The 26,793-nt window shown below is 39.1% G+C and overlaps 1 protein-coding gene across 2 annotated transcripts in view; it reads right to left on the bottom strand.

Annotated features, from left to right (window-relative positions):
* Positions 1-26,793, bottom strand: part of tln1 (talin 1) — a 75,029-nt gene that overhangs the window by 3,024 nt on the left and 45,212 nt on the right. For both annotated transcript variants that reach the window (XM_058057245.2, XM_058057246.2), the window contains exons 29-51: positions 24,895-25,092; positions 23,513-23,652; positions 23,336-23,429; positions 20,255-20,344; positions 20,047-20,169; positions 19,826-19,969; positions 19,579-19,740; positions 17,236-17,376; positions 15,210-15,391; positions 13,279-13,411; positions 12,460-12,561; positions 10,513-10,683; positions 10,069-10,317; positions 9,263-9,382; positions 7,752-7,898; positions 7,485-7,651; positions 7,054-7,237; positions 6,596-6,721; positions 6,367-6,483; positions 5,098-5,283; positions 4,892-4,999; positions 1,144-1,249; positions 615-739 (exon numbers count right to left, since the gene is read on the bottom strand). In XM_058057245.2, coding sequence (XP_057913228.2) covers positions 615-739; positions 1,144-1,249; positions 4,892-4,999; positions 5,098-5,283; positions 6,367-6,483; positions 6,596-6,721; positions 7,054-7,237; positions 7,485-7,651; positions 7,752-7,898; positions 9,263-9,382; positions 10,069-10,317; positions 10,513-10,683; positions 12,460-12,561; positions 13,279-13,411; positions 15,210-15,391; positions 17,236-17,376; positions 19,579-19,740; positions 19,826-19,969; positions 20,047-20,169; positions 20,255-20,344; positions 23,336-23,429; positions 23,513-23,652; positions 24,895-25,092 — 3,315 coding nt within the window. The remainder of the gene's footprint in view (positions 1-614; positions 740-1,143; positions 1,250-4,891; positions 5,000-5,097; positions 5,284-6,366; positions 6,484-6,595; positions 6,722-7,053; positions 7,238-7,484; positions 7,652-7,751; positions 7,899-9,262; positions 9,383-10,068; positions 10,318-10,512; positions 10,684-12,459; positions 12,562-13,278; positions 13,412-15,209; positions 15,392-17,235; positions 17,377-19,578; positions 19,741-19,825; positions 19,970-20,046; positions 20,170-20,254; positions 20,345-23,335; positions 23,430-23,512; positions 23,653-24,894; positions 25,093-26,793) is intronic.

Genomic DNA, 26,793 nt, shown 5'->3' with positions numbered 1-26,793 from the left:
TGTTTACAACAAACAAAAGCAAATCGTTGTGAAAAATGTGTCTCGGTTAGCATCCGGCCAAACCGTGTCCGAGCAGAGCATCCACGTGTTGCTGACAGAATCGTTCCTCATTGTGTCCCTACGTTGTGTATTTCCGAGTGTTCTGTTTTGAATTACGGTTGTAAAATAAGCCACTATGATGCCAAGTGCCGCAACTTTGATAGAGAATGTGAAAAACACTCGGATTGAAGAAAGAAGTGATAAAGTAGGAAGCAAGGAAGTAGGAAGTGCAGTGTGTTGCAATAGGATAGTAATGTATAGTTTCTTAGTTAACCCAGGGGGAACCATTTAAGGGTTACACTTTCATTTATTATTTATATGGATTTCAAACTGTTTTCTGTAGAATTATTCTCTTTGTAAAATATCATTTGTGTTTATATTTCTGTGTGTGAGTGTCTGCAATTAATGAAATTTAATTTACATGATAAAAGATAGCTTGCTTTGTATGTACTACATCTAGGAACGGATTTGTGATGAAAAGCCAGGTTCCACTGTCTATGAATTTGTGTGTGTGTATGTGTGTGTATGTGTGAGTCGCCGCTGTGTGGTATAAAAAAAAAATGAATAAAAATAACCTTGGGTTTAGTCCTGGGTCTCAACTGCTCCAGTTTCTTAGCAGCTGCTTCAATAGCTGCTGCTGCACCCAGCAGCTCATTCTCAGCGATGACAGTGGGATCCTCGGGATCCACCCATTCTGTGCCTGCAACACACACACACACACACACACACACTAAGACTGAGTTTGCCACGTAATAATCCGCTTGCCATCATACACGAACTGACATGAACAAGTGTTGTAACAAGGATTGTAACATGGTTGACTTATAAAGCTACATTGTTACATACAGTACATGTATGCTGTATTTACTGCTTTATTATCATGTATTTATACATTAGACATATCATGAATGACATGGTTAAAAAGAATGACAAAAAATGGAAATGTGTGACTGTGTGGCTGGGAATGCGGAATAGCATCCATTACTTTTAGTCAAAAAGGGCAATGACATGTAAATAAAAGGCACAAACAGCCACTGCGGGGGTCAAGCTAGTCCACGGCATAGTGTACTGTATAGTACATGTAGTACTGCTGTCTTGAAATACCTTTCATGGCCTCTGCAGCTTGGATAAGCTCAGTGACAGAGCCTGCCACTCTCTTGGAATAGTTGGCCAACTGCTGCTTCATGTCATGAGAAGGCTTCTGGATAATCTGAATGAGAAAGGAATCAAGATTCTAATGTTTTTCCATACGACTATGAATGAATGACGTATATGCTGCCTCAGTCAGCTACAGTACATGAACATACACCATAAAATACACCAGTTGAAAAATGGAAAGAATTAGCATTTTGCACCATTGGATCTTAAGGAGGATTCAAGTAGAGCCCCCGGCTCTTGTCCAAAGACAGCTGGGATAGGCTCCAGCATACCCACGACCCCAGTGAGGATAATCGGCATAGAAAATGGATGTATGGATGGATCCTGAGGGTTATGGAACAGAAATGTCAAGTGGTAGACCCAAAAAATGTCAAAACCATCAGACGGCCTCCGTGAGAAAAGGCTTTTAACTCATCCAATCACAGCCATTTTTCAGAAGCCGTCCATCTCGGTACCGGCCATTTTTGATGATTTGGAGTGATTTTTCAAGGCACAAAGAATATTGTGTTCTAGGGCTTTATAGACACGGTATATACAAAATAATTGTATTCTAGGGCTATATAGACATGGTATATCCCAAAGTAATTGTGTTCTAGGGCCATATAGACATGGTATATACCAAAATAATTGTATTCTAGGGCCATCTAGACATAGTGTATACCAAAATAATTGTGTTCTAGGGCTATATAGACATGGTATATACCTGTGTTCTAGGGTTATATAGACATGGTATATACCAAAATAATTGTGTTCTAGGGCTATATAGACATGGTATATACCTGTGTTCTAGGGTTATATAGACATGGTATATACCAAAATAATTGTGTTCTAGGGCTATATAGACATGGTATATACCTGTGTTCTAGGGTTATATAGACATGGTATATACCAAAATAATTGTGTTCTAGGGCTATATAGACATGGTATATACCTGTGTTCTAGGGTTATATAGACATGGTATATACCAAAATAATTGTGTTCTAGGGCTATATACACATGGTATATACCTGTGTTCTAGGGTTATATAGACATGGTATATATCAAAATAATTGTGTTCTTGAGCCATAAAGATATTGTATATACCTAAATTATTGTGTTCTATGGCCATATAGACATGGTATATACCAAAATAATTGTGTTCTAGGGCTATATAGACATGGTATATACCTGTGTTCTAGGGTTATATAGACATGGTATATACCAAAATAATTGTGTTCTAGGGCTATATAGACATGGTATATACCTGTGTTCTAGGGTTATATAGACATGGTATATACCAAAATAATTGTGTTCTAGGGCTATATAGACATGGTATATACCTGTGTTCTAGGGTTATATAGACATGGTATATATCAAAATAATTGTGTTCTTGGGCCATAAAGACATTGTATATACCTAAATTATTGTGTTCTATGGCCATATAGACATGGTATATACCAAAATAATTGTGTTCTAGGGCTATCTAGACATAGTATATACCAAAATAATTGTGTTCTAGGGCCATCTAGACAGTGTATACCAAAATAATTGTGTTCTAGGGCTATATAGACATGGTATATACCTGTGTTCTAGGGTTATATAGACATGGTATATACCAAAATAATTGTGTTCTAGGGCCATATAGACATGGTGTATACCAAAATAATTGTGTCATATGGTTATATAGACATGGTAAATACCACAATAATTGTGTTCTAGGGCCATCTAGACATAGTGTATACCAAAATAATTGTGTTCTAGTGCTATATAGACATGGTATGTACCAAAATAATTGTGTTCTCGGGCCATAAAGACATGGTATATACCAACATAATTGTGTTCCAGTGCTATATAGACATGGTATATACCTAAATTATTGTGTTCTAGGGCCATATATACATGGTATATACCAAAATAATTGTATTCTAGGACTATTTACAATTTCCACATTTGGAAGGGAAATGTGGAACTAAAAAATCCACAAATTAAAATTTGAATATGAAAGTGAAGGCAGGGCTCGACTGTGATGTGTAAGCCTAAACGGTTTCATAATAGCTTTATATGGGCGAGTTAACAGCTATTCCAAGTATACCATAGTAGACCCATTTCCGTAATTCAATGAAAATAAGGCCATGATGTTTGCTCGGCTGTCAGCCGGTGTCCTTCAACTGTCCTAGGAAGACATGAAATACTGGAGTGTCTGACAGCTGCAAAGCATTAACTGGGATCACCTCCTACCCAGCTCAGCTTATTTCAGATGTGTTGTCATGACAAGATAGAGGTGAGGACGTAACAGCACAGGAATGCATGCAACAAGCATAACCATGCCAATGCCAACGTGCAAAAACACACACACACACACACACACACACACCAGAGGAAGTCACACATTCATACACAGAAAAAGGGTCCTGGGAGCCCTCTACTGCTGTTATAACAAGCAAGTATAAGCCATTTCAGGTATGAATTTGGGGTGATACTTCCTCTGTGAAGAGATGAGATGAAGTGTAAGATGTCTAATGGCAGCATCAACAAAAAACAAAGCCTGTTACTAAGCAACATGATGACTTAATGTTAGCACTATATTTGAGGAGCAGGCAGCCTGGGATGCTATTCTGTTACGACACAGCTATAAAAAGTGCAATTATTGCCCCATACATTTCATCAAGTGGATCAATTGAATTGAATGACATTTTTAGAGTAGCACAATCAGTCACTTGTAATACAACCAATATTTGGCAGGACAATGTCCTAGCTTGTTACTTTCATTTACTATTACATTACAGTCTCCCCACGCTGCTTTTAAAATAGATTAAAAAAAATACATTTAAGCAAATGTTATGATTATTTTGCTTACAAGAAGCAACTTTTTCAAGTATAAAATTGTTGAATGAAGTAAAATACATACTATATAAGGCATTGTGATGGTATGTAGTATTCTACACTGGTCATTAGGTGTCAGTAATGTTACTGTAATGTCACGTGAGACACACAAGCACCAGACTTCAAAATCTTATTTCAGGTTTGAATGATCACAACACAATCACAACACAAAAAATAATCTCTAACAAGAAATACTGTTGGCAAGCTAAACTTCGAACCCCCGATGCCACTTCCTGTCCGTCACGTACTTAGCAACACAAGTCAACAAAGTCTTACTTATGTCTTAATGGCCATTTCTCTTATTCACAACATGCTCTGGCATTGAAAGGGCCTGTGGCACAATGGTGATCGCAACCGGCAGGGGTAGAGCAGCAATGGGGTGGGGTGGGATTTTGTGGGTGTTGAATGCCTTCTAAATGAATCGCCAAGTGTCGTCCTCCCCAGTCAGTATTTGTTACGTTTTTTGCAGCTAGCTAGCTGTGTTTTTGTGGTGCATTTTGATTTCATACAATGATTAAGTAGAAAAAAACACATGTTGTTTAAATACTCTATATTGTTGTGCAGTACAATGCTGATAGATATCGTCCAAATCAAATACTGTAACTATTATCAATTTCTTGTATTGATATGATGATAGCTGCATGGTGCTCAAGTGACAACACAGTGTAGGAGATTGGGAAGATGTGGGTTCGAATCTCTAATTGGGCATCTCTGTGTGGAGTTTGCATGTTCTCCCCGTGCTCAATGAACACATACTGTATGCTTAGGCTCAACCAGCCACAATATGGTGTATGGTCAAGTACTGCGTACGATGAGTATTCCTGTGTCTTACCAGCAGCACATGCTCCAGCAGTCCTAGATATCCAGAGGCGCATTCGTTGCCAAAGCGCAGGGCTCTCATTCGGACCTCCTTACTGACCTCTGGATGGTAGGCCGCTTGCTGGAAGAGGAAATGATATGTTAGTCTCGGGCATGAATGATTTAAGTAGCAGGTAGCAGTACGGGAGTATTGTTGAATACAAAGTGATGGTTCTCCACCTTGCAGGAGTGGAGCATGTCAGCGATGGCCCTTCTGCTGAGGTTGGCCGTGGCAATGATGTCCTCTTGGCGGCAGGAGTTTCCGGCTGCCACTGCCTTTGCTGTTGCCATGGTGATTCCTTTTGTCATGCGAATGAACTCCTCGGGTGTGGTGGTCGTCGCTGGAGTCTCTGAGCTGCTAAACACCTGTGTTGTCAAAGATTAATTTTATTATTATTATTCATTTATAATAAATTATTACTATCGACTTTGCTCTCTTTTTTCCATTTTTGATGTGTTTTCAGCTTTCTTCTTCAATAATAATCTTCATTTTTCTCATATTATGACTTAATTCCCACAATATTAGAACATTTCCCCACCAAATTTTTAATTTGTAATTATTTTTTAAATATCTATTTTTGTTTTGTTTGTGTTTATTAAGGTTACCTGTGCCTATTAACATGACCATTTAAAAAAAAACATATATTTTTCTAAAATGTCAATTTGTTCTTGTAAAATTAGAATACACATTTTTCTTATTATTTTGACTTTATTCTCATGATTAGTTTTATTTTGACTGCTTTTAAAAAAAATGTCAGACAATTTCAAAATAAAAAAATCAGCATCTTATTTAATTTTAATATTAATTTAATATACCTAGTTTGATTTACTGTTGATTTTTTCATTTTTGCTTTTTTTGTTTTGTTTGTGTTTATTAAGGTTACCTGTGACTATTAACATGACCATAAAAAAACGACATATTTTTCAAAAATGACAGTTAAACAGTTAAAATTAGAACACATATTTTTATTAATATTTTGACTTTGTCATAATTACTTTTATTTTCGCTGCTTTTTAAAAAAATGTCACACAATTTCAAAATTCAAAAAATCACCATCTTATTTAATTTTAATATTACTTTAATATTCCTAGTTTGATTTACTGCTGATTTTTTCATTTTTGTTGTTTTTTTGTTTTGTTTTCTTGTTGAAATTGCCAAAATATACTTGACACCATAATATAATGTTTGTTATGCAATATCTCCCTGCAATTCCTCTGAACTTGGCTATAGGCTGGAGTTGCAGGTATTTAGAAGCGTATTGGCATGTTGAACCGCAGTACTGTAAGAATAGTAAAACTATGAAAGAGCGTCCACATTCACCTAAACGGGGCCATCTTAGCCACAACGTTTTGTGTGTGGAAAATAAAAGATTACTTATGTGAGCTGCTTGCAGCCCCTGTAGTAATGTCTGATTGATGCTGCTACTTGGAAAAGGTGTGATTACTAACAGCCAGCTCCTGTCTGATGTGTTCGATGGTGGCCTCCAAAGCTCTGGTCCCCTTTGTGGCTTCGTCCTCAACAGCCTTCACAGTCTTCAGTAGCGATGTCACGTTAGTCACCATCACCTTCGGCATACATCATTCAAAGTAAGAGCATATTAGTTTTATTCTATTCTACATTGATGTGTGTAACAGGAAGTCACTGGAGAGACGGTTTGACATCTCCTGGGAATGTTACCTTGGCTGAGTTCTTCAGATGGAGCATGCTGGGATCGTCGTGGGGTTTGCCGGCTGCTGCTTTGGTGGTGCTGATGAGGTTGCCCAGAGCTTTAGCCACGTCTTTTACTGCGTTGATCAGGACCACCTGGGCATAGTGCAGGGCATAGCATACGTTCACGTTTCAACATTCAAAGATGACACATAAACACAGAAGACAATTTGTGTGGGAATGCCATGTGGAGGCTAATGCATATGTGTGTCATTTATAAATACTATATATTAAATGTATATGTACGTACATATATATTCCCTATGATTATAGTAGGAGGTATATCTTTGGCACTTGAAGTGTCCACAACTGTACACAAATGTGGAGTTACACAATAAAAAACTGTTAGTGATTTGTACACTACACTAACAATAAAGATCATTATCTACCATTCTGCTCATCAAAAACATGGATCAGGATGCACACACCTGGGTCTCTGGATCTTCAGAGCCAAGGCTGGCAGCTCCCAGTTTGACCACATCAGTCAGTTTGGTGATGGTGCACACAGACGACTGGGCAGCTTGGGCCAGTTTCTCCTGACTGGCTCCAGCGCCAGATACCAAGAGCTTGGTGTCCTCCACCAGAGCCTTGGCTGTCTTCAGGATGCATTCCCTGTGCACAAGAAGGCCACCGAGTCGACCATAAACATCACGAGTACACATTTCTACAGATTGTAGATGTTGCTACGTCGCTGGCGTGTGGAATAAGAGTAGCTCTGCCATGTTCGTTTTGTCAATCAGAAGCCTAAAAAATCAACCACAGCTGACTTCGGTAGCATTAGGATGCACATCAGATATCTACAGTGTTGCCTTTCCTGCCCTTTCACAATAAAAGCATTTTGTGCTGTAGAGAAGGGTACCTATGGTCTGCAAAGGTCTCTGCATTCTCTCTGTTGAGAGTTCCAGCAGTGGCAAACATGATGGTGGTGTCCAGGTCGGCAATGATTCCAGACACTGCACTGGCTGCAGTGATGCAGGCCTGCGTGCCACGGTTACCTGCCTGCAGGGCTGCCAGGACATGTGACACCTGAAAAAGTCCATTCTGTTAGCCTCTCTTGTTCCCGGATGTCTTTTTGATATAAACATACACGATGTTCAAATCAACATTCCAAATGTTTTGTTCTCACCTTCTCAGAGACTTTCCGAGCACTTTCAATCAGCTCCTTCTTGGTGAAAGTATCATTGGGGCTGCACTGCAAGGCTCCAGCTTTGGTCACCAGACCCGTGCAGCTGAAACCCAGTTCACCCACCTGCTTCTTGATGTGGGAACCAATCTGCAGGAAGCACACACTTAAACGCCACAGGTCTGACACTGCAGCTTGGGCCACAACTTGACACTTGACATCTTACACTATTTAATCCACTATTCAATCCACTCTTGAGTGGATTTCTCTATGGTCATTGGCAGTATACTACGTTACGTTAAACTTTCTAGTATATAGGGGGCTGCACAGTGGACGAGTGGTTAGTGCGCAGGCCTGACATATGAGACCGTAGTTCAATTCCACCCATCTCTGTTTGGAGTTTGCATGTTCTCCCCGTGCATGCGTGGGTTTTCTCCGGGTACTCCGGTTTCCTCCCACATTCCAAAATCATGCTAGGTAAATTGGCGACTCCAAATTGTCCATAGGTATGAATGTGAGTGTGAATGGTTGTTTGTCTATATGTGCCCTGTGATTGGCTGGCCACCAGTCCAGGGTGTAGCCCGCTTCTCACCCCAAGACAGCTGGGATAGGCTCCAGCATACTCCGCAACCCTCGTGAGGGTATGTAATAGAAAATGAATAAATTAATGAATTACTTATAGACATCTATTGCTTATAAGTTGGGGTGCATATTAACTATCGTGTCGATATGAGGGAATGATGATGTCATACCATTAAATATGACAACAGAAAAAAACTCCAATAACAAGTAATAAAAAAATCTTCATTTGCAGCATATATGTGTGTTTTTTAAATCATCAAAATACGGCAAGATATTGCAACTATTACATGTTATCATCAGTGTACGTGTTAATGCATGCTCACACGTGTTAATGCATGGGATTTATAGTCAAATAGGTGTATCCCAATGACAGCATTGTAAGCTAGCTGAAATTAACTCCTTTTCTTGTGCTAGAATGCACAGAAAAGGGAAAGAAATATGTGTTCAAGTTTCACATAAGGATTGGGAATGATGGGCAAAATTCCCTGAAAAAAGTGCAGTTCCCCTTTAAGGCAAGGTGTCCACACTTTTTTTTGTACCCTGGGGAGCCCATACTGAAGAATCTAAGGATTTGGGACCCTTTTTCATATTTTAACCGTTTCCTATAGGCTAAAACAAATATATGCAGATACACACAGACGTAATACTATATATTTCAAGACAAACATGTATTGAAGTATATGTCCAAGACATCATCTTTGTGTTGCAAAGTGCATCATTAGTAATATTAGCAATATTATAAGTATTATTACAAGATGCATAAACTGATTTTCTGATACACTCCTGATTAGTTGAAAAATTCCAAGAATTTACATTTTGCACTGTTGGATCTTAAGGAGGTTCTAAGTAGAGCTTCAAAATGCAAAAAGGAATATATGGGAATGTATGTTTTTCCATTTAGTGTGTGTGTGTGTGTGTGTGTGTGCGCGCACCTCATGGTTCTCGGCAGTGATAGCGGCATATTTTGCCTCATTGGCCAGATTTCCAAACTCATTAGTCAGCTGATTGGCCAACGCGCCAAGGTCATCTGGGTTGGTGTTGGACTTGGTCACCTGAAGAAAAACAAGATATGAATATCATGGATGCTCCAATCAGGGTTTTATAACGCCAATTCTGATACAGATAATTAATCATTGAGATTGGCCCATACCAATCACATGGATTAAGTGTACATTTTTACATTTATTCATGTAGTACTGGCCAGTAAGGTCCCCAGGCAAATAGGTAATCGTAAAAAAAAAAAAAAAAACTTGTTTTTTTATTTGTGTAAAATGATTTTTGTATTATTTGCCACAAACCTGAATTTAATTTGATGCATGTTTTGGATTATGAATATGTGGAAAAGAAATTCAGCAAATTCAATAAGTTATTTATTATTACCGTATTTTCCAGACTATAAGTTGCACTTTTTTTTCATAGGTTGGCTGTTCCTGCGACTTATACTCCGGAGCGACTTATAAATGAAAAAACTGTTACATAAACGCTGGACACCTTTTCTGTTCATGTTTATTTTTTGTGTAGCTGAATAACCATTGTGTTAGCATATCTTACACCTATTCAGCCTGTTCTCTATTCTTTTATTGTTAGAACTTGCCTTCCAAGATGACATAATGTCTGTTTTGGTCAAGTAGTTTGTAAAATAAATTACCCGCAAAAATGCGACCCCAGTGCAAGTCCAGAAAATAGTTTTTTTTATCTCAAGGGAATAAAGAGAATAAAATACAAATAAATGTCTTACCATCTCCTGCACAGTTACAGCAATGGCCTTGGCTGTCTTCACCATGGTGGTCTGGTAGTCCACAAAGGTGCCCTCAGGTTCCAATGTCGGTGCATCTTCCATCCTGTTGATGGCATCATTGATGGAGTCCACCATGCCACCCACAGCACCCGCTGCACTGGCTGCCTCAGCCAATGTGGCCCCCAAATCATCGACAGCTTCTTTCATCATCTGCACCGACTCATCCAGGGCCTCCTGCATGTGTGCCGCCTAGAAAGGTAATCCACGTATCACTTCATCAAGCTGGAACAACCAATTCTGCACTGTGATACATGCTGTACAGTAGGGGAAATAATGTGTGTGTGTTAGCTAACGAGCTAACTTTAGGCCAAAGTCGGGGTGCGCCATGGGTTGGTGTCCAGTCAGTCACAGAGATGTAGATCTCTACATGAAGAAGTGAAGTACCTTGGGGTTTCCTCCAGCCTCTTTGGCAGTGTAGAGCATCTGCAGGGCTGACTCTGTCAGAGTTTTGGTCTGGTCCAAGACAGCCATCTGCTGCTGGCTGCTGAGGATCTTGGACGCTGTGCCAATAGCTGCCATGATGAGGGGTTCAAAGTAGCTCACCATTTGCGATACCTGTGTGAGTGTGGGAGGGGCACAGAATATACAGGACGTGTAATAGACCAATAGTGGATAGAATTCATATTACACATGCACTGCAAGTATTACATTTTCTTATGTTGCAGCCTTATTCCTGAATGGAAAAAATTCATTTTTATCCTCGAAATCCTGCACACAACATCACCCCATAATAACAACGTTAGAAAGAACTTAGGAATAAGAATTAAGGAATCACATGTACATACACTACCACTCAAAGGTTTGGGATCACTTGGACATTTTTTTGGCCAGTCTGAGATATGGCTTTTTCTTTGCCATCCTGCCATGAACTCCAGCATCCTGAGGTCGCTGCTTCACTGCTGATACTGACACTGGTGTTTGACGGCTACTATTTAGTGCAGCTGCCAGGTGACGACCTGTTAGGTGTCTTTGTCTTAAACTACACACTCTCAGATATTTGTCTTCTTGCACAGTTGTGCATCGTTTTTCTGTCTTTGTTAGATCCTGTTTGCGTTGCTCTCTGAGCATGGTAAGAGATTTTATTTTTAGTTTAGACTTTCAGATGGGTTTTCTAATAATCTATTAGCCTTATAAAATGATGAACTTGGATTAGCAGCCATACCAGGAGATTGATGCAGAGGACTGACAGCTGTTGATAGTAGGCCTCTGCAAAAATGTAGATCTTCTTTGAAAATCATCTGATTCATTTTAATTGTTTGTGAAATGGGAAAAAAAATTGCATAATGGAAAAAATGTATTTGAAATGCATGAAAATGTGTTTTTCTTTGGAAAACAAAGAAATTTGCAAGTGATCCTAAACTTTTGAGCAGCGGAACCTCCGTTTGTGGATGCCCCTGGTTAATGTGTTTTTGTTGAAAATTTACACCAATATTTTGCCGGTAAGAGTACAATATGTACTAGTACAATATGGCGCACGTCTTGCCATGTTACTTATACAGCTTGTGAGTGCAACTGTGCTGTTAATGTATTTTTAGCATGAAATTAACTGATCCAAATATTAATCTGTAGTTAATTATTTCTTGAATTCAGCCATTTTTCAGCCGTTTTTCATCCATTCATTCATTCATCAAATTGCTGGCACATGCAACTTTCCTTGGCTATATTTTGGCTTATTTGGCAGCCGTGCAAATTTTGCATCAAACAAAAAGCAGAGACTTGAGATGAGAAATGCTACAGAAAACAGGAAGGTGGATCTCACTGCCACATAACGTCATCTTATATGCATTTAGAATTGTTTTATGTATTTATAGTGGAACCTCTGTTAGCATCCGCCCTGGTTAGAGTTTGACAGACTTTGTCATGTAGCGTTCACTGTGAAAGCAGAACCGGAGGAATGTGTTCTGGAGGTTCTGGAGATTCTGGAGAATTTGTGTGGGTTTTTTTGGTTAACAATTTTGCTCTGATTAGCATACACTCTCTTAGTAATAGCAATTTCTAAAATTCTAATTTGAACAATTTCCACATGTGCAGGTATGCAGCATTTTTGCTCAGATTTTACATGACTTGTTGCGAATACGCTTATTTGCACTACATCTCTCTGAGGCAGCCAACAATAACAACGCAAGCGTGAAGTCAAAGGAATTGTCTGTAGAACTATGAGGCAGGATTGTCTCCAGGAACAAATCTGGGAAGGGTACATATTTGGAAACATAAAAAAATAATAATGTCATTATGGGGTGCTGCGTGTCAAATCTTGAGGGAATAATGCGCTGTGAATACCTTGCGGATGCATTGTACTGTATGTGAGTACTAAGTAAGGTATTGTCATACCTTGTGTCCCAGCTGCGAGGCCTCAGAACGAGCGGCCACAGCGACAGGTTCTATCAGATTACTAATCTCATGGACCGAAGCAGCCATCTGCTCATGAAGGGCCTGCAACACATCACACAATACATTATTATACTTTATTATTAGCAATCATCAGCAAGCCCAACATCTTTTTGCATTCTATTGAGGGGTCAGTTACTTCTCTTATAGAAAAAAATTGCTTATGACAATAAACCTGTAATATTTATAACAAATATTTATTAAAAAATAAAATAAAATAAAATAATAAAATAGAGTAAAAAAAAAAAAAACGGGAAAAAGCAGGAAGTGAACAAATGTAACAGTTACTGATTGTAAAAGTACCGGATGGAGGGGTAGGATTTAATAAGCTTTGCTTCTTCCTACTCCTTTTGGACATGTGGAACTGTGAACTGATTATGTGATGCACTAAATTGTAATCTGATGCATGTTCAAATGAAATTAAACCATTACCATTACCATATTCAGAAGAAAGGGTCATATTACTAATACAATACTAAAGAAAGAATATGCTTTTTTTAAAGGCTATATTATTGCAAAAAATAATATTTCAAAATGTTAAAAAAAAACAGTAAAATAGATTGAAAAAGAGCAAAAAGTATAGTTCACACTACTAACTATAGGTTTGCTAAGATGCATTTTTTTCTTGAAATAAGTCTACATGTGTTGTGGCCTTTGCATCCTTTCATTTTTCACGATTGTGGCCCTCAATGGAAAAAGTCTAGACAAGCCTTATTAAAGGCGATAATGCACATATTTGTTCATATTTGCAGTTGTGTTTACCTCCATGGAGATATCTTCTCGTGGTGTTAGCTGCTGACTGATGGCAGCCAGAGAAGCCTGGTCCACCTCACGTATACAACCATTTAGAACCTCAATAGCATCATCACACTCCCTCTGGCCAGGTGCCTTTTCTCTGCAGACATGCACAAAGAACATAGAGGGTTATGAGAGAATAATAATAATAATAATAATAATAATAATAATAATAATAATACAGTGTCATGTGTCTTCTAAGCCTTTTAAGCGTGACTGCTTTCTCATCATTAAAACACGTGTGAAGTACAGTACGTATGTGGCAACGCAACCTACCCGCAAACAATACGTGTGAACGTGTGTCCCATTGTCATAAATGGGTTAACGTTTCCACTACCTCTCCCACTACCTCGGCCGCCACCTCTCCTCCACATGCACTCTAAGCATTGTCTCACCACAGGGCTCTGTCCTGAGTCCCCTGCTGTGCTGCCTCTACACCTACAACTGCAGTCTGGCCCACAGGAACAATATGATCAAATTTGCGGACGACACTACAGTGGTCAGGCTGATCTCAAACGGAGATGAGACAGCCTACAGAGGGGAGGTTCAGAGACTCACAACCTGGTGCTCTAAAAATAACCTGACTCTGAATACCAGGAAGACTAAAGAGATCATAATGGACTTCAGGAAGACAAAAAGTGATCACCTCCCCTTCTACATCAACGGCGAGGAGGTGGATTCCTGGGGGTCCAGATCTCCGGTGATTTGAACTGGACTCAAAACACCTCAGCCATCATCAAAAAGGCTCAGCAGCGGTTACACTTCCTGAGAGTCCTCAGAAAAAACAACGTGGTCCAGAAACTTCTGCTGCCCTTCTTCCACTCCTTCGTCGAGAGCCTGCTGACGTACTGCCTAACCATCTGGTATGGGAGCTGCACTGCTGCAGACAGAGAACGGCTGCGCAGGACAGTCAAAGCAGCACAGATCATCGGCTGCCCTCTCCGCTCTCTGGACGACCTCTACAACTCCCGGTGTGTCAGCAGAGCTCTCACGATCATCCAGGACCTCGGCCTAATTGAAGGTTGTTACCAGTGCGGAGTAGGCATCAGCGGCAGAGGGCTTTTAAGAAGAAACACCACAATTGCACGTTTGGAATTTGCAGAAGAGCAACCAAACATGGGACATTGAAAAAAATGTAACCTTGGCGGTTATTGATACGCCTACATCCTGGGGGTTTCTCTTCACCATGGAAATGATTCTGCCATCATCTACCACCATTGTCTTCCGTGGACGTCCAGGTCTTTATGTGTTGCTGATTTGACCACTGCCTGCTTTCTTTCTCAGGATGTTCCAAACTGTAGATTTTGCCACTCCTAATATTGTAGCAATTTCTCTGATGGGTTTTTCTGTTCTCACAGCCTAAGGATGGCTTGGTTCACCTGCATGGAGAGCTCTTTTGACCGCATGCTGTCTTCACAGCAAAATCTTCCAATGCAAACACCAGGCCTTATATCGGCTACATTTATATTGATATAATGAATGAATTGCCCAAACCCGCCCATGAAATAGGCTTTTGTCCAATTACTTTTGGGCCCTTTCAAAAGAGGGTGGCTGATGTTAAAGAGCTGAAACTCCTAAACACTTCATCCAATTTGAATGTGGGTACCCTCAAATGAAAGCTGAGTCTACACTTTATGTCCATGTCCATTATATCACTATCTTTGGAGTATGTTTCAGTAAAAGGATAAAAAAACTAAACTTGTGCCAGTGTCCAAATATATATGGCCCTAACTGTATTTCACTTGAATGCTTGTTTGCAATTTGTTTTTGCCTCACTCCCGTTTCTACTTTTTGCATTGAGGTAGAGGGTGCAGCGAGGGCCCTTTGACTGTCATTCATAAAGCATATATAGTTATAAAATGACAGTAATTTGTAAATAGAAGGAAACATGGTGATACCTCATATTGGTGATGAGTTTCTTGATGGAGTCCGACACGGTTCTTGAATGTCCGGCAAGGACGGACCACTTGGGAGGGTCTTTGGGATTGACAGCTAGAGATCGGGCAGTCTGGATCAGGCCAGTGGAACTCTCCAGCATGGTCTTTGCTGCTGCCACGATGGGCTCCATGGCAGCGTGGCCCTGAGGAAGAGCATATCAGAGCAGGGAATGTGACTCTTTACAGCACAGCTCTTCCACTTGAACATTCCAACTTTCACCCTGGGACCCAAATTTACATTTCGCCAACAATGGCATGCCTCGATCCCATCTGGTCATGGTTCCGCATTATTTGCTCTCTTGCATATTCACCTATTCATTTTCCCTGCTTTAAATTGTCCGTTTTGATGGTAACTTCAGAAGAAAGTGGCTTGATGGCACTATCTGCAGTCGTTTTACAAAAAAGGGCAAAATATTAAGAAAAAAAATATATAGGAAGAAAAAGTATATATTTTTAGAATAACATCATAATATTATGAGAAAAATAATGTCATTGCAGTAGCATAATATAAAGAAATATTTTTTGAAATATTTGCCTCTTCCTACTCCTTTTGGACATGTGGAACTGTGAATTAATTATATGACGCATTGCATCGTAACCTGATGCATGTTCAAATCAAATTAAATCATTACCATTACCAAAATGAGTTATTTTTGGATTTTTATCTTATTTATTTTTTTTACCATTTGAAGTTATTTTCATACGTTGTAAAATTATGGGAAACAAAACAACTGAAGTTGTAATGATTTCAAAATTAGGTTGCAGAAAATGTTACAATATTACAAGAGTAAAAAGAAAATATGGAAATAAAGTCATAATTATGAGAACATTAACAAAAATAAAGTTGCAATAGTTGGAAAATAAAAAAAAACAAAAAACGCAGCAATGAAAAAACAGCTGTGAGAATAAAGTCATTATAGAAAGAAAAAAAGTCCCAATTTTACTAGAATAACGTAATACTACAAGGAACAATAATTTTGGTAGCATTGCACTGAAATATTAAAAGACAAAATGTGCTTTTTAAAAGTTTTTCGAGTTGACACAAACAAAATTATGTATTTATATACAAATAAAAAATATATAAAAATTGAAAATGCATTGGGCAAAACATTATAATAATATTGGAATAAAGTCATAATATTAAGAAAAATTGGTGAAGATGAATTAAAAGGGGCTGCATGGCGGTCTAGTGGTTAGCGCGCAGACCTCACAGCTAGGCCATCTCGTTGTAGAGTTTGCATGTTCTCCCCGTGCATGCATGGGTTTTCTCCGGGTACTCCGGTTTCCTCCCACATTCAAAAATAAAATGTGAAATGCTGGTGAGTGGCACAACTATAGGACCCTTACATTTACCCACAACTGCAGGACTGCCATCTATCTGTGGTGTGTTGCGTGTTTTCCCCGGGGTCCTCCGGTTTCCTCTCACATTACAAAAACATGCTAGGTTAATTGGCAACTCCAAATTGTCCATAGGTATGAATGTGAGTGTGAATGGTTGTTTGTCTATATGTGCCCTGTGATTGGCTGGCCACCAATCCAGGGTGTACCCCGCCGCTCGCCTGAAGACAGCTGGGATAGGCTCCAGCACCCCCGCGACCCTCGTGAGGATAAGCGGTAGAAAATGAATGAATTAATTAATTACTTAAAGGGGAACTGCACTTTTTTTATTTTGCCCATCATTCCCAATCCTTATGTGAAACATGAATACATATTTCTTTCCCTTTTCTGTGCATTATAACACCAGAAAACAAGTTAATATGAGTTAGCTTACAATGCTGTCATTGGGATAAACCTACTTTGATTATGAAGGCCTGTAAAAAAAAAAAGAACCTCTAACAACATTGCACGGAGTGATATAGATGCTGTGATCAAAAATGGCCATTTTCTTCTATGAGACCTACTCATGTGAAGTATACCGTACCAAAATGTGAAGTACACCGTACCAAAATGTGAAGTACACCGTACCAAAATGTGAAGTATACCGTACCTCAGGGCTGATCTGAGCTGGAATGCTGGCAAATTCTGGATTGGAGGCAAAGGCCGTCAGGTTGTCCACAGCTTCTATCAGAGGACCAGTTGCAGCTCGACACTTTTCTCTGTTCTCCTGGTTGAAAGCTCCATCCAAAGCCTGCACAGGAACAATAACGAGGACACAAAACACCATCACAGTCCTGTTTCGCAACCTCACTGTCGACTACAATCATGTTAAATAGAAATCATATTAGTCATGTTTTCACAATACATACATTTTGTTTATAGCGGAAGAATATATAATATATATTAGGGATGCCGACACCAATAACTTTGTGATTTTCTATCTATGATTGATTACATTGAGATGTAAATGTAGTTGGTGCACACCTGGTGGAAAGACACAATAATAGGCATAATAATAATAACAACAACTAAAGTTGGGGCCATAACCCATGACAAGCTAAAACGCAACTCTGAATCTCCGACATCACTTCCTGTTCGCCCGCCCTAAGGTCCCGAAGGGGTATCATAAATAAGATGAAATAATTGTGAGAAAACTAAGAGGAAAGAAAAAAAAACAATTGTAACAAAACAGTACAAAACAAATAAGAAAAAAATAAAAATAATTTCTCTCATATGATGTAGATCGGGGGTCTCAAACTTGCAGCCCGCCCCTGCCTTGATATAAAATTGTAACGTTAGTGCGGCCCGCGCGAGTTTAATATGGATGCTGTATGGTATCATGTACCCAGAAATGACAGCCTAAAGCTGTGTGCACACCGGACACAATTGACGCTGTACTGCTCTAAAAGTCTGAAGCTCCGCTGTCATTTCTGGGTACATGATAGCCTCAAACCCTGCATAAATGTGTCCAGTGGCCCCCAGGTAAATTGAGTTTGAGACCTTTGATGTAGATGTTTTAGTTTAATTACGGGTATACTCTTAGTAATACAAGTGTAACACCGTTTAAAGCCACCATTATAACACATTGATGGGACAATAGCCACAGGAAGTACGCTGTCCAGAAAAATCAACAAGGAACGGCTAACGTGTGACAACTGTGTTATCTTATTCATGTCTAATATGTCTTATTTTGTCTACCATATTGGCTGGTACAAATGGAAAGGTGCCCATGTGGGTGACAATAATTGTAAAATATATATATATTTAGAACATGATAATAATAGATTGTCCTTGAACCTAAGTAAAACTAAAATAATGCTAAAATAATGCTAAAATGCTGTTTGGTAACAGCAGAAAGGACAAGTACCAGCAAATACAAATAGACGGTGTAGTCATTGAAAGGGTGAAGGAAAATACATTTCACATAAGGTGGCAAGAAACATTTCAATATTGAACAAAGCAAAATTTGTTCTCAATCAGAAATCACTCCACACTCTTTATTGCTCTCTGGTTCTACCATAACTTACTTATTGTGTGGAAATATGGGCTAATAACTATAAAAGCAATGTTCACTCGCTAAATGTACTGCAAAAAAGGTCAGTAAGGATGATTCATAATGCTGCCTACAGAGAACACACTAACTCCTTATTTCTAAAATCACAAATACTTCAACTTGCTGATATAGTTCATCTTCAAACAGCTAAAATAATGCATAAAGCTGAAAATAACCAATTACCTAAAAATGTCATCCAATACTTCTCTATAAGAGAGAAGAAATATGATCTCAGGGAAGAACTAAATATGAAACACTTCTATGCTAGGACTACGTTAAAAAGCCATAGCATTTCAGTATGTGGAATCAAACTATGGAATGGATTGAGTAAGGACCTCAAACAATGCACAACGATGAGCCAATTCAAGAAACAATACAAGCAGTTGATGTTTGCTAAATACAAGGATGAAGAGTCTTGAACCAGTCATGATGTGCTATATATATCACTATATTGACACTTACTATGGTACCCATTATGGCATTGTATGGTCACATCACCTCGTATTTCGGTATGTGACAAAAAATTAAAATAAATAAATGAATAAAAATAAAAACAAATAAAAAACTTTTTTTTTAAACAAAAATAAAAAATAAAAATAAATTATATCAGAAAGGCAGGAAGGAAGTGAACTGATTACGTATGTGATGCACTCAATTGTAATCTGATGCATGTTCAAATGAAATGAAACCTTTACCAGATAGTTAACTGTTATTAATATTAACATTATCATAACCAATGTACTGTGATAAACGAGGGACGACGCTATAGAGATATAAAATGCATATTTTGGATGTCAAATGAAATTGGTGATGCCAATAAAGATGATTTGTTCACCCCAGGGACTGACTTTTTCCCGTGTTTTTGTATGTAAAAGCGAGTAAAAATAAGCAAATCCAAACCTTGATGGACTTGACCAGGTTGGCAGTTGTGTTGGCCACCTCTTTGGCTGACTGGACAAACTGCCTCTTGGCGACCGGGTTGGGGGTTTTGGAGGAGGCCAGTCGGCAAGCGTTACACAGCGCTGAGGTGTGTTTGGCCACAATGGTGGCTGCTGAGAGAACCTACGCAAGGTAAGGTGTGGACACCGTCTATGAAATGATGAAAACATCAATGTGCTCATTGGCTGAATGTTGAAGTGGGGCGTACTTGTGACTGGGTGCATCCTGGGTCCACCAGGTTCTGGCAGGCCATCTGGATGGACTGGTTAGCTCGGGCAAACTGAGCAGGATCCACCAGACCCTTCTGACCTGCTGAACTGTTGGGATCTGACACTCCCACCAGATAGGAAGCCTTCAAAGCAACAGGAAGTCAGGTTGGGTTTTATGGGAGTGCCTATTTATCTCCAACTTGCATTGACCACTTTGTACCTGAGCTGCTGCTTCGGTCAAACCACACAGAGCTTTGGAGCCGGAACTGACAGAATCGCCAAACTCTGGCAGGTTGGAGTTCTTGGCGTTGTGGGAAATCCCCGCCATGGATTCACCGAGGACCTTTCAAGATGAAGAAGATGATGAAAAGCCAGCGGTCGGATCGGATGCGTTGGACTCCAAACGAAAAGACTCCAACGATACACACCTTGGAGTTTTCCATCACGCTGTCGATACAGTCAAAGTAGGAGAGGTCGTTGACGGCTTCACTCGGGTTCTCCAGCATCCCCCTCACACTCTGCACATAAAGGCAACATGGCAAAATAACGTTGTCTGGTGTGACAGGTCAGAGTTACTCGGATATCACTGATGATGATGGTGTCCACGCAAGAAAAGGCAACATTAAATCATGCCCATCACATTGCAATTAAGAAATGACACCAAAATAAACAGCATCTTGCTACAAATGAATTGGCATCGCATGTCTAATCATACCAGGGGATCCGCAGGCGGCCGCTGGCACGTTCTAAACATATAATCTAACAAGAAAAAACAAAACAAAATAAGAATAAAATTTAAAATAAATGGGAAAAAATGCAGTCATTTTACAAGAATAAATGTAAATAAATAATAAAAAACATAATAAATGTAAATGTTACAAAAAAATTAATCTAACCAGGAAAAAGTTGCAATTTTATTAAAAAAATCATTTTAATAGTAAGGTTGAAATATCAATAAAAAAAAAGACAAAAAATGTTTAAAAAGATGTAATAATATGAACCAACCAAACAAAATACAGTGAAGAAAATAAGTATTTGAACACCCTGCTATTTTGCTATTTCTCCCACTTAGAAATCATGGAGGGGTCTGAAATTTTCATCGTAGGTGCATGTCCACTGTGAGAGAGATAAACTAAAAAGAAAAATCCAGAAATCACAATGCATGATTTTTTAACAATTTATTTGTGTGATACAGCTGCAAATAAGTATTTGAACACCTGAGAAAATGAATGTTAATATTTGGTACAGTAGCCTTTGTTTGCTATTACAGAGGTCAAACGTTTCCTGTAGTTTTTCACCAGGTTTGCACACACTGCAGGAGGGATCTTGGCCCACTCCTCCACACAGATCTTCTCTAGATCAGTCAGGTTTCTGGGCTGTCGCTGAGAAACACGGAGTTTGAGCTCCCTCCAAAGATTTTCGATTGGGTTCAGGTCTGGAGACTGGCTGGGCCATGCTAGAACCTTGATATGCTTCTTACGGAGCCACTCCTTGGTTTTCCTGGCTGTGTGCTTCGGGTCGTTGTCGTGTTGGAAGACCCAGCCACGACCCATCTTCAATGCTCTGACAGAGGGAAGGAGGTTGTTCCCCAAAATCTCACAATACACGGCCCCAGTCATCCTCTCTTTAATGCAGTGCACTCGTCCTGTCCCATGTGCAGAAAAACACCCCCAAAGCATGATGCTACCACCCCCATGCTTCACAGTAGGGATGGTGTTCTTCGGATTGTACTCTTCATTCTTCTTCCTCCAAACACGCTTATTGGAATTATGACCAAAAAGTTCTATTTTGGTCTCATCTGACCATAAAACTTTCTCCCATGACTCCTCTGTATCATCCAAATGGTCATATGCAAACTTAAGACGGGCCTTGACATGTGCTGGTTTAAGCAGGGGAACCTTTCGTGCCATGCATGATTTCACATCATGACGTCTTAGTGTATTACCTACAGTAACCTTGGAAACGGTGGTCCCAGCTCTTTTCAGGTCATTGACCAAGTCCTGTCGTGTAGTTCTGGGCTGATTCCTCACCTTTCTTAGAATCATTGAGACCCCATGAGGTGATATCTTGCATGGGGCTCCACTCCGATTGAGATTGACCGTCATGTTTAGCTTCTTCCATTTTCTAATGATAGCTCCAACAGTGGACCTTTTTTCACCAAGCTGCTTGGTAATTGCTCCGTAGCCCTTTCCAGCCTTGTGGAGGTGTACAATTTTGTCTCTGGTGTCTTTGGACAGCTCTTTGGTCTTCGCCATGTTACAAGTTAAAGTCTTACTGATTGTATGGGGTGGACAGGTGTCTTTATGCAGCTAACGACCTCAAACAGGTGCATCTGATTCAGGATGATACATGGAGTGCAGGTGGACTTCTAATGGGCAGACTAACAGGTCTTTCAGGGTCAGAATTCTAGATGATACACAGGTGTTCAAATACTTATTTGCAGCTGTATCACACAAATAAATTGTTAAAAAATCATGCATTGTGATTTCTGGATTTTTCTTTTTAGTTTATCTCTCTCACAGTGGACATGCACCTACGATGAAAATTTCAGACCCCTCCATGATTTCTAAGTGGGAGAAATAGCAAAATAGCAGGGTGTTCAAATACTTATTTTCTTCACTGTACATTTGCAATTTTGGAAAATTAATTTGGGGAATAAAGTTGAAATAATATGGATATAGAGTTATTATCCGAAAATTTACAAGAAATTACATTAAAAAAATTAAAGTCGAGGCCGCAGTGGTTAGGCCGCAGGCCTCACAGCTAGGAGACCTGAGTTCAATTCCACCCTCGGCCATCTCTGTGTGGAGTTTGCATGTTGTCCCCCAACCCATAGAGTCCCCGGGTTTTCTCCGGGTACACCGGTTTCCTCCCATGTTCCAAAAACATGCTAGGTTAATTAGCGACTCCAAATTGTCCATAGGTATGAATGTGAGTGTGAATGGTTGTTTGTCTATATGTGCCCTGTGATTGGCTGGCCACCAGTCCAGGGTGTACCCCGCCTCTGGCCTGAAGACAGCTGGGAAAGGCTCCAGCACGCCTGTGACCCTCGTGAGCATAAGCGGTAGAAAATGAATGAATGAATGAAATGAAAATTTTGAAAATTGAAAACAAAAAACAGCAAACCAGAATGTTTTTGAAAAGAAAGTAGTAATATTATGAGAATCAAACAAAACAAAATCAAGTTAAGGTTGGGGAAACAGTGATGATATGACAGAAATAAAGTCAAAATATTAAGAAAATAAAATAATATCACAAGAGAAACATTTCCAAAGTATAAAATTGAGATATTAAGATGTCTTCTTGTTAGATTAGAGGATGTTAGAACTTCCTTTCATATTTTGACTTTTAAAATGACTGCAAGTCTTTCCATAGTTTTCCTGTTAAATTACAGTATAGTATGTTTAGAAGGCACTGTGGGGAAAGGATTTATATTGACCTGATTGCTTTAAACTGAAAACTGCGTACACCCAAACAACACGGACGGGAAAGAGGCTGAACAGCGGTACCTCCAGCTCTCTGAGGGCGTTGTCACATTCCTTCTGTCCAGGAGCCTGCTGGGTGCACATGGTGATGAGCTGATTGATGCTGTCTGTGACCGCCCTGTGGACACACAAGGGGACCACCTTGTTAGAGAGAGTCTGGGCAGTATCAGGGACTGGTGAAGCAGGAGGAACAAACGGTACCGAGCAGCAGCTGCCAGTTGGTTCTTGAGGTTGGGGGAGTTGGGGTCAGTAGACAGCGCTTTGGCAGCCAGGAGCAGTTTGCTGGATGACATGGATATAGTCTTCAGGTTGGACACCACTTGTGTCTTGTCCTCTTTCGACTGGAGATGTTTGGGGACATTAAAACATTAAAAGCATTTTTACAAATACTTTCTTTGACTTGTTTCATCTACAACAGGGGAGTCCAAATTTTTGTGACAACTTTTGTGAAGCAACACATGTAGATATGAGAAGAAGTAGTTGACAACGCCTATCATCGGTACAAACATCAGTCTTTGCCCTTTTTACACCATATTTGCTGTTGTCTAGCATTCATTTTCCAATATTTCAACATTCTTCTGAAGTAATCTTTACAAATAATCCAAAATTTACAACTTAATAATATTATGACTTTAAACAACAAAGTTGACTTTATTGTCAGAAAATTACAGCATTTTTCCCCCATTTCTGCAGTTTTTTTTATCAGCCTAATATTTCTTGTATATATTTTAAAAAAAAAAAAATATTTTGATTTATTTGTGTCATATTTCAACATTCTTCTGAAGTAATCTTTGCAAATAATCCAAAATTTACAACTTTTGTTTGTTTGTCACAATATTATGACTTTAAAAAACAAAGTTTTTTTCTGTAATATTTCAAATCTATGCTACCAATCTGACATGATATTTCTTCATAGTATTATTACTTTTTTCTTGTAAATGTGCAACTTTTTTTCTTAGTAGAATACCACTTTTTTCTCCTAGACGAGGACTTTTTATTCAGAATATTTTCACTTCATTGTCATAAAATTACAGCTGCTGTTTCTGGTTGTTTTCCAACTATTTCAACTTTCTTCTTGCTACTTTTTGTCTCAAAATTTTAACTTTATCACCATAACTTTTTGACATTTTTATTATAACGTTTTCCACAACCTAATTTTCCAAAAATGACAACTTTATTCAATGTTTTGTTTGTTTCACAGAATATTACAATAAAAAAATTTTTTTCTTTGACTAAAATGATGTAATTTTTTCTCATAATATTGTGATATTACTCATAATATTATGTAATTTTCTCATTAGATGACACTATCTTTTGTAATATTAAGACTTTTTTCTTGTAAAATTACAGTGATCTTTAAATTATTTTTCTTGTTAAATTATATTTTTTTAAAGAGGACTTATTATGCTTTTTCCACTTTTGTAACCTATAAATGTAGTTAGAATGTTGTATTTTGGTGTTAAACCATGCCAAAGTTTCAGATGATGAGGTTTTCCCATTAGGAAGTGAGCCCGAAAGGCCGCACTTTGGACACGCCTGATGTGAAGGGAGGATCCCCTCGGAGACGAAGCCGTCATACTGACTTGTGATGTTCCTGCCATGTCGACGCCAGCCTCCAGGAAGTTGCTAAAGTCCTGTCCAAACTTGCTGGTGGCTCTGGCCAGGTCCTGGGTGCTGGCTCGTGATGCCTGGACAACCTCATTTGCTGACTGGTTCAGACTGGCTGCCACTTCATTCAGCTGACCTTGAACCTCCTGGAAACTCCTTCCACTGGATGGGAACTGGAGAGGAGCATCGGAGAGGAAAAACTGGTTTGACATCAAGTCCACAAGCAGCAATATTACATCTGAATATAACATAATAAATATTCATCTTCACAGCTGTTACGAATATTGTATATGTCATTCATTTATCATTATTAATAAATATTTCTAATGTTTTCCAAATCTTTAAGCAAAGCAGTTGTGTTTCGAAACATTTATTGTCCCATTGACACTATATTATATTATTGCCAACATTTTTGATACCAAATAAGCCATTGTGATGAAGATATACTGTATAATACATAACAGTATATCACAATAACGCAATATTTCCTATAATATGTCATCTCCCACGATGTGAAGTTGCGGAATTGACGTTTGTGGTATGTATTTTCTCACAGGCAATTGGTACAGTCTGTCAAACGTTTAGGTTGGGTTGTATTGTGGAGGGTTTTATGCAGCTTTCAGACCTAAATTGCACAGCGATACTATGTACGTCATCAATAAAATATAACATGTACATGAAGGTCAAAGCATGGATGTGGAATACACCATAATCATTCATTATACACTACCGCTCAAAAGTTTGGGATCACTTGGCAATGTTTTTGGCTAGTCTGAGATATGGCTTTTTGTTTGCAGTCCTGCCATGAAGTCTGAAGTCCTGAAGTCGCCGCTTCACTGTTGATACTGACACTGGTGTTTGACGCGTACCATTTAGTGAAGCTGCCAGGTGACAACCTATTAGTCGTCTTTGTCTTAAACTGCACACTCTCAGAAATTTTTTCTTCTTGCACAGTTGTGCATAATTTTTCTGTCCTTGTTAGACCCAGTTTGTGCTGCTCTCTGAAGGGAGTAGTTAACAGCATGGTAAGATATTTTTAGATGGGTTTTCTAATAATCTATTAGCCTTTTTAAAATTAAAATTTTTTTGAATTAGGGAATTGGGAATCAATGGGAATTTTGCACAAGCCTGCCGCAAAGCCTTTGGCCAAATGACAAAAACACGGCTACCCAACCAAGTCAGTTTTTTGGGTTAAAAACGTTGCTTTCGGCTTGAAATGACCATGAGCTTATAAAAGCTGGAAGTATTGGGTGAACAGGCTAAATGAAGTGAAATACAAATATAGGGCATTCAGAAGACGCATTCAAAAACATTATATATGTACAGTGAAGAAAATAAGTATTTGAACACCCTGCTATTTTGCTATTTCTCCCACTTAGAAATCATGGAGGGGTCTGAAATTTTCATCGTAGGTGCATGTCCACTGTGAGAGAGATAAACTAAAAAGAAAAATCCAGAAATCACAATGCATGATTTTTTAACAATTTATTTGTGTGATACAGCTGCTAATAAGTATTTGAACACCTGAGAAAATGAATGTTAATATTTGGTACAGTAGCCTTTGTTTGCTATTACAGAGGTCAAACGTTTCCTGTAGTTTTTCACCAGGTTTGCACACACTGCAGGAGGGATCTTGGCCCACTCCTCCACACAGATCTTCTCTAGATCAGTCAGGTTTCTGGGCTGTCGCTGAGAAACACGGAGTTTGAGCTCCCTCCAAAGATTTTCGATTGGGTTCAGGTCTGGAGACTGGCTGGGCCATGCTAGAACCTTGATATGCTTCTTACGGAGCCACTCCTTGGTTTTCCTGGCTGTGTGCTTCGGGTCGTTGTCGTGTTGGAAGACCCAGCCACGACCCATCTTCAATGCTCTGA

The sequence above is a fragment of the Doryrhamphus excisus genome, linkage group LG19 (assembly GCF_037039965.1).
Source record: "Doryrhamphus excisus strain RoL-2023G ecotype Guam linkage group LG19, RoL_Dexc_Guam_v1.1, whole genome shotgun sequence".
NCBI lineage: Eukaryota > Metazoa > Chordata > Actinopteri > Syngnathiformes > Syngnathidae > Doryrhamphus > Doryrhamphus excisus.
The sequence above is the reverse complement of the archived record's forward strand: the minus strand, read 5'-3'. Positions and strand labels throughout refer to the sequence as shown.